The sequence below is a fragment of the Sycon ciliatum genome, chromosome 2 (assembly GCF_964019385.1).
Source record: "Sycon ciliatum chromosome 2, ocSycCili1.1, whole genome shotgun sequence".
Classification (NCBI taxonomy): Eukaryota; Metazoa; Porifera; class Calcarea; order Leucosolenida; family Sycettidae; genus Sycon; species Sycon ciliatum.
In genome coordinates this window covers 37,345,809-37,363,170 of record NC_088644.1, presented here as the reverse complement: position 1 = coordinate 37,363,170, position 17,362 = coordinate 37,345,809, and the positions used below count along the sequence as shown (strand labels likewise).

Here is a 17,362-nt window from a genome sequence, read left to right as displayed (position 1 = left end):
GTTCTCCAGTAGCCTTTTGTTGCGTATGGTAAGCTTCTCCCTTCCTCAACACTACGTGTGCATTTGCACCTGTGTGCGTATGTGTGTGTGTGTGTGTGTGTGTGTGTGTGTGTGTGTGTGTGTGTGTGTGTGTGTGTGTGTGTGTGTGTGTGCGTATGTGTGTGCATGTGTGTGCATGTGTTGTTCCTCCCTCTCTATCGTGCCAATGCTCATCACACCACATGCCAATGATGTACTTGTTCTCAGCTAAGTCAAGTAAGTGCAGTTCGGTTTGTGTGCACTTACACTGGTGTTGGTTGCTTTAAATGGGGTTGTCGGAGAAGTATTTTGCCGTCCCTGAAACGAACATCGTTCATTTCGTACTCTTCCCAAAAACGAGCCAAGTTTGCATGCATGGACAGTGTTGGTCGACTCACCCCGGCCCCCTTCCTAATGAGCAATATCCGTTTCATGGATGGCATACACTTTTGCGGCGGTGTATAAGTGCTCCCCTTGCTATCTGACGGCCCTTCGTTTTATTGGGTTCTGCCTTGCGTTACATTTGTGCTGAGTTTCACTGCCATAGTCACCATCATCTTGACAATTGTTCTCCGCTGCCTGTTTTCTGTGCTGCACAGCCGGTGAGAAGCAGAAGAACCAAGTGCACATGACATCCACGCTCAGCTCTGTGCTGGCCTCGCGTCGGGAACACCATGACACCCTGTGCTCGGTGAGTAGTGCCCTGTCCTTGGGGCTAAAGTCAAACGCCAATAGCACTGTGTGTGTGTGCGTGTGTGTGTGTGTGTGTGTGTGTGTGTGTGTGTGTGTGCACAAAAAGTACAAGTAAGTGTGTGTGCGTGAGTGTGTATCTGCCTGTACATGTATACCGTATCTTCGATAGCTCTACCGCGCTACTATTAGAGACTGTGCTATTATTGGAGACTGTGCTCTTATTTTTTTCCATGCTCCACTCTCGAGCCAACTTCAGTCTATATAGGCATAAATGAACCATATCAAGACTGATTTTCTCAACCCTAAACTCAGGAATATTGTCATACTGACGTTTCACGATAACATGGACACCGTGAAGAAAGTAGTGGACCGAAAACCTCCTTACAAATATGTGCTTGGCATACTGTACTGCTGTTTTACACGCAGTCAATGTATTTGTTGCATACTCCAATTGCGGCCCGTGCTACTATTAGAGACTGTGCTCTTATTATTTCCAAAAACCCTCACCCGGGTCATTATTGGAGACTGGGCTATTATTGGAGATCTACGCTCTTATTAGAAAAAAATACGGTATCCTACGTATACTAAGTGTGCACTGAACCTGTTCAGTATTCCAGTGATTTGGCAAATAATGCAAGTACTTCGAAGTATTTTTTTATGACAGAGAAGTTGAGTTTCTTTAGTGATGCTAATACAGTACTTTGTGCATATTTGTTCAGCAATTCAACAAGGTTGTGGAGTTTGCCACTGAACTGAGCAAGAAATACACCACGTCAGATTTGCTGGAGGAGTACCTGAAAGAGCTTTCTGATACAGACATCAAAAAGAACACGCAGTCATTGGCAACCGAGACCCTGAAGCCTGACGACACTACGCAGCAAACGCTGTCTCACCTCGACAAATATATGATGGTATGTGCTTGTGTGTGCTTGTGTGTGTGTGGGGGGGGGGGGTCAAGAGCATGTAATTGTTTATTCCCGTTTTATTTTATTTTTAATCTTCCTCTTGTTTTTTTCTGTATCGTATTAGAGCTTGCTGGTTTGTGCTCCCCCATTGTTTCTAGACACTGCTTGTTTCTGTCTTGTTTCTGTCTTGTGCTGTCTTGCAGGAGAACAATAATAGAATTCCTCCAATTGTCACAAGCTGCATCCAGTTCATTGAACAGAATGGTGAGCATGGTGCATTCTTTTTGTTTGTGGCCTCGTCTTTTGGGCATGGTGTGTGTGTGTGTATCTGTTGATTACTGTGCTTGTGCGCGATGGTTTACCTGGAGATTCGAAACATTACTCGCATGTTCTTGACATGTGGAGTAAATTGCGCTACAGTCTTCAGTGTACACCGTGCGACTGATACTCCTGACCTGGCGCATTGTGCTGACTTTGGCGTGTGGACTGAGATGTGTTGGAGACTGTTGCCCGTTCCTCCTGCCTAGCTGGCTGTAAAGGCTTCAGCATGGAGTGGCTTTGCTCACTGCATTCCTACATGTTCTAGTCCTGTGTGTTGTCCATGCTCTGTATGTTATCCGCAGGTCCTACCATTGAAGGAGTGTTCCGAGTGCCAGGCATTGTCAGCCAAATCGAAGAGATGAGAGAGCAGTTCATCGACGAAGACAAAGACCCCTTGTTTGGCAATGAGGAACAGAAGAAGACGTACGATATTCACGCCGTGGGCAGTTTGCTCAAGCAATACCTGCGTGATCTTCCTGAGCCCGTCTTCCCTTTCAGTACTTTCCAGCGTATTGTTGATGTACAAACAAAGACTGGTAAGTGGCTTTCAAGTAGTTGCGTGTACCGTTGCTGGTCTTTTCCGTTGCTTGATTGCTTTATCAGCCCTGGCTCTGTGTGTCCACTGTGTGTATGTTTGTGTGTCCACTGTGTATATGTGTGTGTGTGGGGGGGGGGGGGGGGGTAAACAACTCTCTTTTTGCTCATCGAAATATTTTCCCAAGAGTACATGACACCCAGAGTGTGCAGCTCCTGACGTTGTCGCCGCGAAATTCTGGGATTACATGGTGTTTGGTGCAGGCCTGGGGCGGGAAGTTGCGTAGTGTGTACAACTGAGCTGCAGTTGTGCAGCAGGATACCTGCTTGAGACCTGCTTCCATCCTGTTTGTATGCACTGCATCACTAAAATGATGTAATCCAGGAAGTTTGCCTTGGCGCCAACCCATCTGAGCTGTACACTCTGGCCTGGTTTCATGTACTCTTGATTTCGCCAAGAGTACATAACCCCCCAGAGTGTGCAACTCCGATCCAGCTCTGCATAGGGTCTTGGTCGAGCGGAATCGGATCTTCTGATGTCACGCGTACACTCCACATCAGCGCAAGGCCGGTCTCGAGGCAGGGCACCATTGTTTTTGATCCGAGAGTACCCGCGACTCCCCGGGGTCCCCTCAGATGTGTACGGTGTTATGACGCAAAGATCCGATTACGCTCGACCAAGACCGTATGCAGAGCTGGATCAGGCGTTGCACACTCTGGGGGGTTATGTATATGTACTCTTGATTTTTTCTGCACTGGGCATAATGCATGTGTGTGTGTGTGTGTGTGTGTGTGTGTGTGTGTGTGTGTGTGTGTGTGTGTGTGTGTGTGTGTGTGTGTGTGTGTGTGTGTGTGTGTGTCAGCATGCAGATAGACTGAGCGCCGTCCGGGCGAGAAATATAGTTGATAATTATCATGTGCCTAGATTTTTTCATCTTGATCTTGAATTTCTCCTCGAACTGCAGATCAACAGGAGAGGGTTAACCACCTGTCCGAGATCATGAAAGATTTACCAGAGGGACGGCGGATTGTCCTTCGGGAAATTATGCGCTTCTTGGACCAGTAAGTCGTGTTCTCGCTGTGTAAACTCTCATATTCCATGTTCATGGTTTCCTGTTGTGTTTGTTCTCGCTTCTCATCATTTAAGCGGGATTCACAGAAGCTTTTTTGCGATGCGACTGCCGCGAAACCGGGAAATCCCCAAATCGCAGCCATCTCGCAACTGGGCCATCGCAGAAGTTGAGCTTGGCTCAACTTTTGCGATGCGACAGGCGATTTGGAGTACGATATTGACCTTCTCTACAGCAAAGTTGTACAAAGGTTCAAGAGTTGCCTATAAATTTGTACAAGTTGCACCAAACTGCGTGAATATCATGGTGACGTACCCAAATCAGCAAGACTTTGTCGCATCGCTGACTTCTTCTGTGAATGGTATTTCGCGAGTTCGCATCGCACGCGTCCATCGCAGATCCCGTCGCATCGCAAAATAGCTTCTGTGAATCCCGCTTTAGGCTTCATTTTGTCTGGCAGGGTATGTCAAAATACTCACAATGGCACGCAAAGTTGCCTTACTGCAAAGTGAGAAACTTTCGCTAGAGATAAAAATTCGCTATTTTCGCGACCACACATTTGCGAATACTGTAAAGCGTTAAATTTTTGCGGCGTTTTTAGTTCGCGTTTTCAGAATCCGGACAGGTTTGCGAGGTTTTAATTTTGCGATTGCAGAATTTGCTACTGTGGCATTCATGCTAAACCTTTTATGGATCTCCTTTTCGCGCTGTCTAAATTTCGCGATTTCCACGCGGTCGCGAATTTCGCAGAAATTAGACCATCGCAATAATTTCACGGTTTACAGTATAAATCGCCGCAAACCCCTCCGTACATTGATTGTAGACAGTACAAGATCCGACTGAAGAGATAGAATCGCAAAAGTTTCTCATCGTGAACCAGGAAAATTTATGAAAACGCTAAATTTGCGCGCCGCGAAAGTTTCTCGCTTTACAGTATGTACTGTAGACACAGCTTCTGCGTACTCTGGATTGGCCAGTACAGTCTACTTGCATGCACTCTTTTTGAAGTACATGTATGCCTATTTAGTCTTGGAGCTATCAGTTGCCTGATGAGCGTGACCACGTGAAACTCGGAGTTGCAACACAGCTCCCCACTCTCTCTCTCTCTCTTGCGTGTGTATGCCAAATTAGAAGTACCAAGAAATCCATTACCAAAAAGTTAAAAGTACATACTTGGCCAGTTCGAGGTTCAAATTACCAAACACTATGTGGGATCGTATTGGCTGAAATCAGTCCTGGAAGAAAGCTCTAATTATATGTGGTACTTGTACGGTAAGACCTGTGACTAATGACCACCCCTTGGGGCCAGAGAAAGCGGTCTTTAGTGGCAGGTGGTCCTTAGTTCGAGGTTTGCACCGCACAACCATATACGAATGTGAGGCCGTCCATGCCTGGCGAAGTGGTCTGTAGTAGCAGGCTGGTCGCTAGTCACGGTGGTCTTTAGTTACAGGTTTTACTGTATATTCGAATTGTCCGGATTCAACCTGTACTGAAGTTTCAGTATACAACTATACACACAGTAACATGCTGACCCAATACGGTCGCGTCTGTGTGTTGTTTTCCAGCTTCTCGGAGCATGCCCTCGCTACCAAGATGAACAGGAACAACCTGGCTCTCGTCTTTGGGCCCACCCTGTTAGCGGCCCCGGCGGACATGGATGCCATTACGCTGGCGCAGCACACCACCTCCATTAATTTGGTTACACTGCTCATGGTCGAAAACCGTGGTACCATCTTTGGAGAACCAGGTACGGGCTGACGCTTGTTCTCTGTCTTTGTAAAGTGACAATCGTGCTCTGTCCTAAGCACGCTGCCATACTACAAGTAGCGTCAAGAGTACATAACCCCCCAGAGTGTGCAACGCCTGATCCAGCTCTGCATAGGGTCTTGGTCGAGCGGAATCGGATCTTTGCGTCATAATACCGTACAAATCTGAAGGGAACCCGGGGAGTCGCGGGTACTCTTGGATCAAAAACAATGGTGCCCTGCCTCGAGACCGGCCTTGCACTGGCGTGGATTGTACGCATGACATCAGAAGATCCGATTCCGCTCGACCAAGACCCTATGCAGAGCTGGATCGGCGTTGCACACTCTGGGGGGTTATGTACTCTTGGTAGCGTGCTAGGGTTTTCTAGTCTTCTTCATTAGTGCAGCATGTACTAGCTTGTGCTGTATGCTATATTCTGTAAAATTCGGAATGCATTTTTAACACATGTGCTGCATATTGAGAGAAGGATATACTTTTCCGTTTGGTATATGATGTACATCTGTGTGTATGAGAGAGAGAGAGAGAGAGAGAGAGAGAGAGAGAGAGAGAGAGAGAGAGAGAGAGAGAGACAGAGAGAGAGAGACACACACACACACACACACACACACACACACACACACACACACACACACACACACACACACACACACAGACTAGTTGTTATGACGCTTGTTGCTTCTGAAAAGCGTATTGCTTCTTCTTTGTTTTGCACGCATGTGAACATAGAAACGATTGAACCTCCAGCGCCTGTAGAAGAAACTGTTGAGACGCCATCTCTGTCACGTCTTGAACTGCGCAAGCTGCAGCCTATTCTCTACAACCAGCTGGAGAATTCTCTACTACACTCTGTTTTCTCAGGTTAGTGCCGTTTGAGTTGGGTACTTGTTGTCAGATTCTGTTTCATGCATGATGTTAATTTAAATAATGTTCAACAACAAACCCCTGCCAACTGTAATACTGGAACACCCAGTGTCAAGATGGATGCCATTGTGCTCACAGCAAGCGTGCACACACAGTTACAAGCACTGCCGGTACGGCCTCTCTGTCTTGTCACTTCTGACATCTGCCGACACACTCCCATGGGGAAGAATGTGGTGCCGCCACCAAACTGGTGCATATTCCTGTTTCCCCATCTTGGAAACAAAACGGACAGAGACATGACCATTATGTTGGGCATGCCACATACTGCGTTTGTCTTTTACTGATGTTCGGACATAGTCGGCAGCCCAGCTTCACAGTGTCCTCCTGTAAGGGTAGAGTGGGATAGTGTATGTACAATCTCCCTGAAACTGTAACAGATGCCTGTTTAGCCTATCACTATGTATTGTCGAGAGAACATGCTGAATGCATGATGAAAGAGAGCATCACAATGACAAGTGGGACAAAGGCAATTTCGTGCAGGACCGATTTCAGTCAGCACGATTCCCACACGACATATCCTCCAACTTGGCAGGCAGAAGAGTGAACGTGGGGAATGACAGGGAAGAGTGTCTTCTGTCGCCTTCTCTGATAGAAGGTGGCGATGTTCAAGCATACTGGACCCAGGGGATCCAGCTGTCAGAATCTTCCCTTTGATTGTTGCCATCACCCCACCATGGCAGCCAAGCTCATTAATCTGCGTCATCTTTGAAGCCATTGCCGTCCAAAGTCGCTTCAACTTGGCATCAGTTGCCTTCTTAGACTTGTTGAGAGAAGCCATCTGAACACCAGTTGATGCCATTGCGCTCACAGCAAGCGTGCAGACAAAGTTCCAAGCACTGCCGGTCCGGCCTCTCCGTCTTGTCTAGTCTGACATCTGCCGACACCTTCTCATGGGGAAGAATGTGGTGCCGCCACCAAACTGGTGCATATTCCTTGTTTCCCCATCTTGCGTGCACACACAGTTACAAGCACTGCCGGTACGGCCTCTCTGTCTTGTCACTTCTGACATCTGCCGACACACTCTCATGGGGAAGAATGTGGTGCCGCCACCAAACTGGTGCATATTCCTTGTTTCCCCATCTTGGAAACAAAACGGACAGAGACATGACCATTATTTTGGGCATGCCACATACCGCGTTTGTCTTTAATTGACTAAGAGATGTTCGAACATAGTCGGCAGCCCAGCTTCACAGTGTCCTCTCCGACATATCCTCCAACTTGGCAGGCAGAAGAGTGAACGTGGGGAATGACAGGGAAGAGTGTCTTCTGTCGCCTTCTCTGATAGAAGGTGGCGATGTTCAAGCATCCTGGACCCAAGTGTTACGGAATCTCTCCCCACCCCTTTACCTTCACACCACACAACGGTTCGTTGACTCATTTGTCGGCTCCAAGAATACTTTATCAAAACCAGAACTGATGGCGAAGCGAGCGGGGGAGAAAGACAACGAAATAATAAACAACCAACAGTAATAAACAGAGAAACGGCGAACACATCGAAACGACCAATGAGCGACCAGTACGTACGATACATGTGACTAGAACCAAGACAACAACATCGTGGACGAATCACACCACTCCCTCACACCCGAACTCGACTCGCACAGCGCATGCTCCACATAATCCACGCATGCGCGACAACTAGTTAGACAAACGCACTCACTCAGGCAGAAGCAGATCCACACTCTCTGACAACGCATATACTACATACACCACGTCATACACATCACACCCATATACTGCACACCCCGCATCACTCCCGTACAGACAGCAGACCATATTTGACACCGGACAAGACAAGACAGCGAGACCAGGAACAACAACGGATGTAAATAATAAGCGAATCGAATTTCGTAACACAAGGGATCCAGCTGTCAGAACCTTCCCTTTGATCGTTGCCATCACCCCACCATGGCAGCCAAACTCGTTTATTTGCGTCATCTTTGAAGCCATTGCCGTCCAAAGTCGCTTCAACTTGGCATCAGTTGCCTTCTTGGACTTGTTGAGAGAAGCCATCTGAACACCAGTTCATGCCATTGTGCTCACAGCAGGCGTGCAGACACAGTTGCAAGCACTGCCGGTACGGCCTCTCTGTCTTGTCACTTCTGACATCTGCCGACACCTTCTCATGCGGAAGAATGTGGTGCCGCCACCAAACTGGTGCATATTCCTTGTTTCCCCATCTTGGAAACAAAACGGACAGAGACATGACCATTATTTTGGGCATGCCACATACCGCGTTTGTCTTTAATTGACTAAGAGATGTTCGAACATAGTCGGCAGCCCAGCTTCGAAGTGTCCTCTCCGACATATCCTCCAACTTGGCAGGCAGAAGAGTGAACGTGGGGAATGACAGGGAAGAGTGTCTTCTGTCGCCTTCTCCGACAGAAGGTGGCGATGTTCAAGCATACTGGACCCAAGGGATCCAGCTGTCAGAACCTTCCCTTTGATCGTTGCCACCACCACCATGGCAGCCAAGTTCATTGATCTGCGTCACCTTTTGAAGCCATTGCCGTCCAAAGGCGCTTCAACTTCATCAGTTGCCTTCTTCGATTTGTTGAGAGAAGCCATATTTAGGAAGACATCACGGTAGTCTAATCCATAGTAATGCAATCGCTCTGTAAAGACAGTAAAGAGAGGGGGCTTTAGGGACCATTGCAAAGTTCGCAGAAGACCACAACTAACAAAAGTCGGGTTTTTTTGGAGGAGGAGGAGGGGGGGGGGGGGGGCGCGTTTTAGCTGAAAATCCTGAGCAGGCTTCGGTGCGATGCCTAGTTTGCGAGAGCATGTTTTGAGTGGTGGAGGTGGGAGAAGGAGGATGGGGGGGGGGGGGGGGGGAGGGGGGTAGGCAAAGCCCGATTTTGCCAGTGAGGCTTTGATATTTTGCAGCAACATTTGCTGGCTCATCGTTTATATTTTGCTCAGTTTTTGCCCCATGCACGGCTGTTTTTTTTCGCGAAATTTGGACATTTAACAAGATGGCAGCCAAAGTCTCGATTGGGCTGGATCGGCAAGGAAATTTGAATTTTCAAATTCTCAGCAGCCGATTTCGCTGTGGTTTTCGCTCGATTTAGAAAGCTACAAGGCCAGGTTTACACGGAAAACAGGTATTCCGTGTTCCTCTTGAAACTAGCTTTCCGCTGGTACCTCACATGGCCAACTTCGTCTCAGGAACATTTTGTTCCGCGTTGCACAAGTCAAGCCTTCTTTCTCGCTCGTTCCTTGTTTCATCGTTGACATGCCTGCGTCAAGAAGCCCTTTCAGGAGTTTTCCCAGTCTAGCTTTCAGTTTTCCCAGGTAGAGGACTATCTTCGGGCTATCTTCACCAAGTTTTATCACGTCCCGTGCACAAACTTCAGGTCCCGTGCGTTCGATGCTGAGCTACCTTTTCATTCGATCTAGGGGACAGATGGCATGGCGCTGGAGTCGCTGTTGACTCCAGGAGGCCGAGGCCTGGTGGAAACTGCCCAGTAGACATGTGGGGTATTGCTGAAAAAGGCAGCAAGCACACAGATAGCCCCGAAATTGTGATGTAGATCCAATTGTGCGTTTGTTCGAGTGCATATCGGCAAATTTGAAAGTTGCACCCGTGATCCCGGCGAGGAGAAGCTGAAAATCAGTGCGTGCGTCAATATCCAGACTACCAGGGACAGCTTGGAGAGGTTCGAAAAGTTCAGGATGCTGGTTGACCACGGTAGGAGTTCCTTTTACCTTCCTTCTCTCTCAAATTGTCTGGATATTGAGTATCTCGCTCGAGCGCTTTCAAATAATAAATCCTGGGTTGACTTGCGAAATTGTGGAACCACACGGAGAGTGACATGAGTTTCATCCCAAAACGCAAACTCCCATCGTATTCATGAGGTTTGTACCGCGTTACGTAAATCGCACCGAACGACTCCATATTGTTAGATGTCCGTGCGCGAACAGCCGTGCCCAGTGTGAGGCCAAATTTGTGTCACGTGTGAGAAAACTGACCGAAAGTAGGTCACGTGTTGATAAATATAAGAAAAAAAGTGATTCACATGTTGGCAAAGATGTGGGAAAATGAGTCGCGTGCACCGTATAATCTCCCTATTTCCAGCGAACATACCGATATTTTGCTCCGTTTTGCCAGCCCTTTTCGAAATTCTTCGATATTTTGCTAGCAGACTTGCTAGCGAGATCAAGCTATGTCTAATGGGGTGGGGTGGGGGGAGGGTCTCACTGTTTTTCCTAAAACCTTCTTTTATGACTTTGGCGGCAACGTATGGAATATAGTGCAGTGAGCGGGTACTTGAAAATGAAAAATACAGTACGATAGTGTGTACTATGCAAGGTGTACGAGTCCGTCTTTGAGAGGTTGGACTGCTCGCCCGGCTCTGTGGCTGGTCATCGAGCAACACCGTCCTCATACCAACCAGCATGCTCAGTTTGACAGTATCTGAGAAAATAACGGTTCCAGTAAAGCCCTCGCTTTCGCCGCCTTCTGAGCCGTATCGGTTGAATTTGCAGACATTCCATACAGTACTGGCCAAGCACCACGTGCTCGGTCTTAAATATTTTATTAATTTTATTGCGTGTACATATACCCTCTTTGCTGTCTTTAACATGTAGGCCTGCGCACCAGCGAAACGGCTCCTGCCTCTGTTATTGCCGCACCCAGCTCTGTTATTGCCGCACCCAGCTCTGTTATTGCCGCACCCAGCTCTGTTATTGCCGCACCCAGCTCTGAAATGGATGAGACCCTCTCCAAGATTGTGGCAGGCGAGTCATCCCGATCCGGCAGCGTGACCAGCTCTAAGGATGCACCTGTTGCATCAGCGCCACAGAGCGAATCCGAAGCCGAAGCTGCCGAGAAGAAGGCGGCAGTGCTCAATCGATGTAAGCAGAGCAGGAGAATGCATGAAGCCATTCACATTCCGGCTTGCACTAACCAGTGTGTGTATGTGTGTCCTTGTGTGTGTGTCCTTGTGTGTGTGTGTGTGCGTGTGTGTGTGTGCGTGTGTGTGTGCGTGTGTGTGTGTGCGTGTGTGTGTCCTTGAGTGGGTGTGTGGATATGTGTGTTTCTGTGTCCTTGTGTGTGTGTGTGTGTGTATGAGCCAAGATGAAAAAGGCGACCAACCCTGTGCATGCGGTTTGTGCCGTCCAGCGTAGGGGGTCCAAAATGAACGATATTCGTATCAGCGATGACAAAAAAAAACCTTTGCGACGACCCCGTACACACCAGGACACACACTCACACACGCGTCCATCATTGAAGCGAAGATGCTTCAGAGCGAACACGCTATGGGGTATGTCAGGCATAGCAACGTGTTCCGGGATCACACCATTCAATAGTTTGCAAGGCTGATGAATTGGCTGCCACTAACTGTAGGTGGGTCTCCACCACACAGCTGATTGAAATGGCTTTTTCTGGCCAGTGGATTCCTTCTTTTTCTTTTTTTTGACACACACGCTGCGTACATGTACACCGCATACACCGCATATATGTACACCGCATGCCTTCTTGGCTGGCAGGGTTGACTGCAAAAAGGTGGAAGTGCGATCTAGCAAGTGCACGCAGTCAAAAGAAGTGACAAGTCACAATGCACTTTAGTGAGGTGTGCTTTGCCTGAACATAAGTATTCTTTGCTCCACACCTGTCAATATGAGTACATGGAAGTACAATCTCGTATGCCTAGAATGTATGGGACCCGGTTCTAAAGACCACCTGGCTTTAACGACCGCTTTTGCTTACGGCATGCACTTGCTGTTGGTACCCACCCAGGAGAATGAAAGAAGAGCTGGGAGAATGGGGAAGAGAAGAAAGACGGACAGCGTCCCACCCCCGTGTGTGTGTGCGTTTGGTGTACTGTATATAGTACAATGTCAGGCTTCAGGAACTGTACTATGTGTACATATGGTACACATATGCCATGACTGATTTGTTTGTTGTGTGAACTCTACACGGTCATACCATATACATTTAGGGTGGACATTCCACTTGATTTCAATGTCTACAACTGTATTGTGTGTGCGCTTGCGCGCGCGCGCGTGTGTGTGTGTGTGTGTGTGCGTATGTTTTTGTTCTGCAGTTGGCCGTAGCCAGAGTGCTCTGCAGCACAGCAGTCTACAAGGTGCGCTGTCCAAAGCACTAGCGGCAGGTGAGTCACCCCAGCCAGTGGCGTGTCCAGGATTTGGCTGAGGGGGGTTGCGGCCTGGATGGGGTGGGGGTAGATGACTTCATGCTACTGTCCCAGGTCAGCCATTTTGAAAACCGATGTCAAGGAGCCGTAAATCTCACACACCACAGTGTACACAGTCAGGTCACCGTGTTTCTGTAGCCGTGCATGCTCACTGCTACTCTGTAGTGTGTACAATCAACACCGGCTCGAGCACCGTACCGTGCAACCGCTTTTGGACGATCGTTTCAGGCCGCGCGCGCCCCTAGCCCTGCCTTTTATTCTTCGAAACCTAGGTCGAAACTTTTGAGGGGGGGGGGGGGGGTGCGCCACTGCCAGCACCCCAGTACCCCATGTCCTTTACACGCAGTGGCCATCGAACTGTTTGCCCACGTTCCAACTGGTGCGATCTGATCTGATTGTCTAGAACCATGCTGTACATTGCCATCGCTCATGCCTCCGCATAGTCATGGAAAATATCAACAACGATCAAAGCTATCCTGTTTGGTTTGTAAATGATCAGGGATACACGAAAACTATACTGGGAAACGGGATGACAAAATGCCGCAAATAGTGGGAAATTTGCGTCATGCTCATGGTACATGCACTTGACGGGATAAGGGGTAGTTAGGTGTGCAGGATTACTGGAGTGCAGGGTGCATGTGCAGGGTGCATGCGGGGAAACAATATGCTATGATGAGTCAGCACCTAACAGTACTTCATCCGGTAACAACAATTGTGTGACTTCAATCAACCCGTTAGCTTTGGTCAATTGAGTTCTGTGATTTGGTTCCACTGAACCAAGTTTCTTCAGCACAGTAACTCCAATAGAACGTGAATACTATGTGTAATGAACCCAGCAAACAATAGCAGCCATCAGCCTGCAATACGCTCAGGGCAGATGAATTTTGCAACATTGTCGGTGTTGGCGATAGTGCAAGACTTACGTAGGGCATAGACCCCAGGCAAGGGATAGCCTGTAGAGTCACTGGTGCGATCCCTTACCAGCACAACTTGAATTTGGCTTGCGAACACTGTCTTGCAGCTGTGGTTGGTCATTGATGTCACTGATGCACAATCTATTCCTATGCAGAGTCTTTGAACAGGAAGCGTTTATCAGTACCATCTCTGAGCATCAAGGAAAGTGGTGAGTCCTATCCAACTTTTATTAACATCCCTTATTAGGTATTAGTTGTTCTTAGGGCTTGTCAGCTGAGGTTTACGATTCCCTGTGGTGCTGTCTGGACGCCAGGGCAAGCAATCTGCGGTGTGTGGGTGTGTGCACGTGTGAGCGTATGTGCGTGCGTGTGTCTGTTCTGGTACTTAAGCTGTTGTTTGATTTTAGTGAGGTTCTGTTCTACGTGTGTTGAATGCGGCATAGCTTTCCAGCATTGCACAGAAAATGACGTACATGTACATTCATGTAATAAGCAAGTGGAGTGCGTGCTGTGATTTTCCCACTTCATTGCGTTAGCTTTCGAGAGGCCTACTGACCAAAGGAGAGCATCAGAGCTACGTACACATTTCATTGTGTGTCCCGCCGGCGTACACTGTATACAGATGCCGCGCGTAGAAATCTGAACCCAAAACAAGGCCAACACACGAACACACGCAGGCTCACAGTCAGACACATGCTCTTCGCATGATTTATCTGGGTTTGCGTGAAGCAGAACCTCAGGCCTGCTTGCTGAAATTGTGCCACTGGTGCTTTCGGTGTGCATTTCTGTTGTGGCTGTGCCCTTTGCTCCATGTGCTGTTCATGAGGTTCTTTAATCTTTATCCTTTCAAACTTTCCTGGTGGAAGCTCCAACCCTGTCAATTTCATATGTTTGCATGGAGCCATGAGCTGCAAGTACTTTGAAGTCCTCTGCTGCTGTTCTGGTCCTGATGCCAGATGGAAACATTCCTATTTTTCTGCTACAAGTGCTGTTGTTGTTGTCGCTGCTGCTTTTGCCGTGTGTGTGTGTGTGTGTGTGTCTGCACGTGTGTGTGTGCGTGTCTGCATGTGTGTGTGTGTGTGTGTGTCTGCACGTGTGTGTGTGTGTCTGCACGTGTGTGTGTCTGCACGTGTGTGTGTGTCTGCACGTGCGTGAATGTGCGCATATGTGTGTGCGCGCGTGTTTCTATATTATACTAGGTGATTCTAATCAGGGATCCTCCTCACCTGGAGCAGACACTGGCACAGCTAGTAAGTCCATGATCTTTGCACAGCTTCTGCAATAGGAATGTTGACATTGAGTCGGGGTCATTGACTGGCATATGTACCCCCTGGCCATTGACTAGTGCCCGCACTAGTATTGGTACTGTGTTTTAATGTTTTGTTTTTTTACAATAATTACCAAAAAATAGAACCCCTGCTGGTGTGTTGTGACAAAATTAGCGGTGTGTGCGTGCGTGCATGCGTGAGCACACACGTGTGTGTGGGTGTGTGTGTGTGTGTGTGTGTGTGTGTGTGTGTGTGTTTGCATGTGTGTTTGTGGTCTTGCCGTGTGCAGATTCGCCTGAACCATCGCCACTTCTCGATCGCCGTCGCTCTTCGCCTGGAGTCAGGAGTCTCTCTTCCTCCCCGACGAAAGAGCCCTGCAGTGGTGGCCAGGAGGCTGGCACTGAACCAATGAAGCCACTGGAGAAGGCAGAGTCCCCCAAAGCTGATACACAATGTGAGTCGCACATCACCAGTGAAGCCAATATCATTTTCCATCATTTTCTCTTTTGTTCGGGGGAGGGGAGGGGCAATACATTTTTTGTTTGGTTTCTTTTTGGTATGTTATGTGTTATGCACCGTGTTTAAGAAGCCCGTCGTAAATTTTTCCAATTTTCTCCCCATCGTGCTGTGATTCTGATTCTGATTGCAGCTGTACCAGCATCGCCATCAGCATCGCCATCAGTTTCGTCAACGCAGCAAGTGAAGGCGTCGCATGCGTACACCGCACGCACCGCCAAAGAGCTGACCTTCCAGAAGGGCGCAGTGATCGACGTGTTCTCAAAATCACCCGACGGCAACTGGTGGGACAGTATGCTTGATGGCAAGCGCGGCTACGTACCCGTGTCCTATGTCAAGGTACTGTATATATACAAATTTTCGGCAGCTATTTAATTTCGGCTATATTCGGCACCGACCCAAAACGCCGAAATTAAAACGCCGATGAAATTTTTCACAGTATCTGTCGCACTAGTCTATACCATGCCCTCTACCCCACGCCGAAAATAAATCGCCGCCGAAATGTCAAAAATCGTGGAGTGCCGAAATTTTGCAGCGCCGGAATTTTGTATATTTACAGTAATGTGTGCCACTGTCACTGTGCCACCGCCGCAGCCAACTTTTCTGCCATGATGCGGCGGCTCGTGATGATGCTCGTCCAATGCTCTTGATTATACTATCCGGTAGCCGAGAGCTAGCAACAGGTAGCCAGTGCATGAGCGACAAGAAGGGACGCTAGTATTTGTGAAGCATGGGGGGGGGGGTCTGGTCCGCTACTGTCAATCGCAGTAAAATACATGTAACTGCGTTGTTGTGGCTGCAGGCACATGGCCGAAGTCCTCGTCAAACAAACTTTTGTTCCTAGTTTTCGGTTTGTTTTCTTCTCTCGTCTTCTTCGTTTGTTGCTGCTCACAGTTGTGTTTGTATTTCTACTCTGTGTGTGTTTGTGTGTGTTTGTGTCCAGACCGTTTGAGCATGTCTGTTTTTCTGTCATTACCTTGAATGCTACTGAGGTACGTTATAACACTGATACTGTAAAACATGTATTTTAGGTGCATTAAAATTTCGGTGCCAGGGACCTGCCAGGTTTCAGGTGTAATGTAGAATTAGGTGACCAGCGTTCCCTTCACATACAGTAGACACACATACTCTAGTGCCTTTAGGTGTAATTTAAATTTAGGTGCCTGGTTTCTCTACCGAAATCACCGAAAATTGCATGTTTTGCTGTATTAGAGGTTTTCTGCTCTACGGTCCGGGACGGAAAGAATCCCGGGAACTCGCTTCGCATTCCCATAGCATAAAGGAAACCTGTTCTGCTCTACGTTCACGTGGAGAAATCACATGGAATGTGTACTGGGAATTTCCCCTCCTAAATTTGGCAGTTTTCTGCCAGCATTTGAATGATACCCAGCAGATCAGTACGCATTTTCTTTGCATGTGCCACAACGTAGAGAACCACATCTACTCGTAGAAATCTTGACCCAAAACAAGCGAAGCCGTAGACTCTAACCCAGACACCTAGTACCTTCTCTCTGCGTATTTCTCTACGTTTAACGTATAGCAAATGGGTCATATTTCGACGTGAGATGCAGAGATCTGTTTTTTGTTTTGTTTTCCTGTTTCTGGGTTTGACGGAATGTTGTTCTATGTTTGTGTTGCTCTGTGCTATAGGCTTAGCAATAGGAGTTGTGCCCAATGGACTCCCATCCCAGCCTCACGACCTAACTACAATAATAACATTGTAGCGCCCTGCACCGCGTTCAATGCACAGCCTTACCCTACCTTACTTGCTATAACATTATTATTATTATTATTATTAAATTTTTGATAGGGCAATCCCCACAGGCCTAAGCCTTCTTACGGGGTACCCTTCATGTGTCAATACAAGGTTACGGAAGCGAGAAACGGATGCGCATATTCGAATGTCAGCATGTAGAGAGTTCCAACGATCCGAGCCTAGAAAACTGAGAGAAAGGACCATACCAACTTGAAGCAGACAGAAGAGGAAGGGCCTTAAAAACTTGAGAGCGTCACCGTGTACAAAAGCTTGCCGGAAGGGGGCTGAGGGCTAGACTTACTGGACACCTCTCATCCGAACTCACTACATTTGTAGATCTCGCCTTTCTCAAACTTGCATTCAATTTCGGGGGGGGGGCAATGCCCCCCCCCCAACAAGGCCGACGCACGGCCAACAAAATCGCTATCTGTCTTTGACGCCATCATGACATCAATGCATGTGCATGGCTGTACCACGGTTGGCATGATGTTCTGAACCTGTTACTTCAGATCAACGAA

The 17,362-nt window shown here is 48.0% G+C and overlaps 1 protein-coding gene across 1 annotated transcript; it reads left to right on the top strand.

Annotated features, from left to right (window-relative positions):
- Nucleotides 1-595: 595 nt before the first annotated feature.
- Nucleotides 596-17,362, top strand: LOC135809928 (rho GTPase-activating protein 22-like). The gene is made up of 15 exons (XM_065323377.1): nt 596-709; nt 1,431-1,622; nt 1,820-1,880; nt 2,240-2,473; nt 3,437-3,533; nt 5,107-5,288; nt 6,035-6,166; nt 10,820-11,086; nt 12,280-12,348; nt 13,460-13,513; nt 14,504-14,554; nt 14,862-15,026; nt 15,222-15,427; nt 16,032-16,080; nt 16,739-17,362. The coding sequence occupies exons 1-14, from the start codon at nt 647-649 to the stop codon at nt 16,038-16,040; spliced, it is 1,782 nt and encodes a 593-aa protein (XP_065179449.1). The 5' UTR covers nt 596-646; the 3' UTR covers nt 16,041-16,080; nt 16,739-17,362.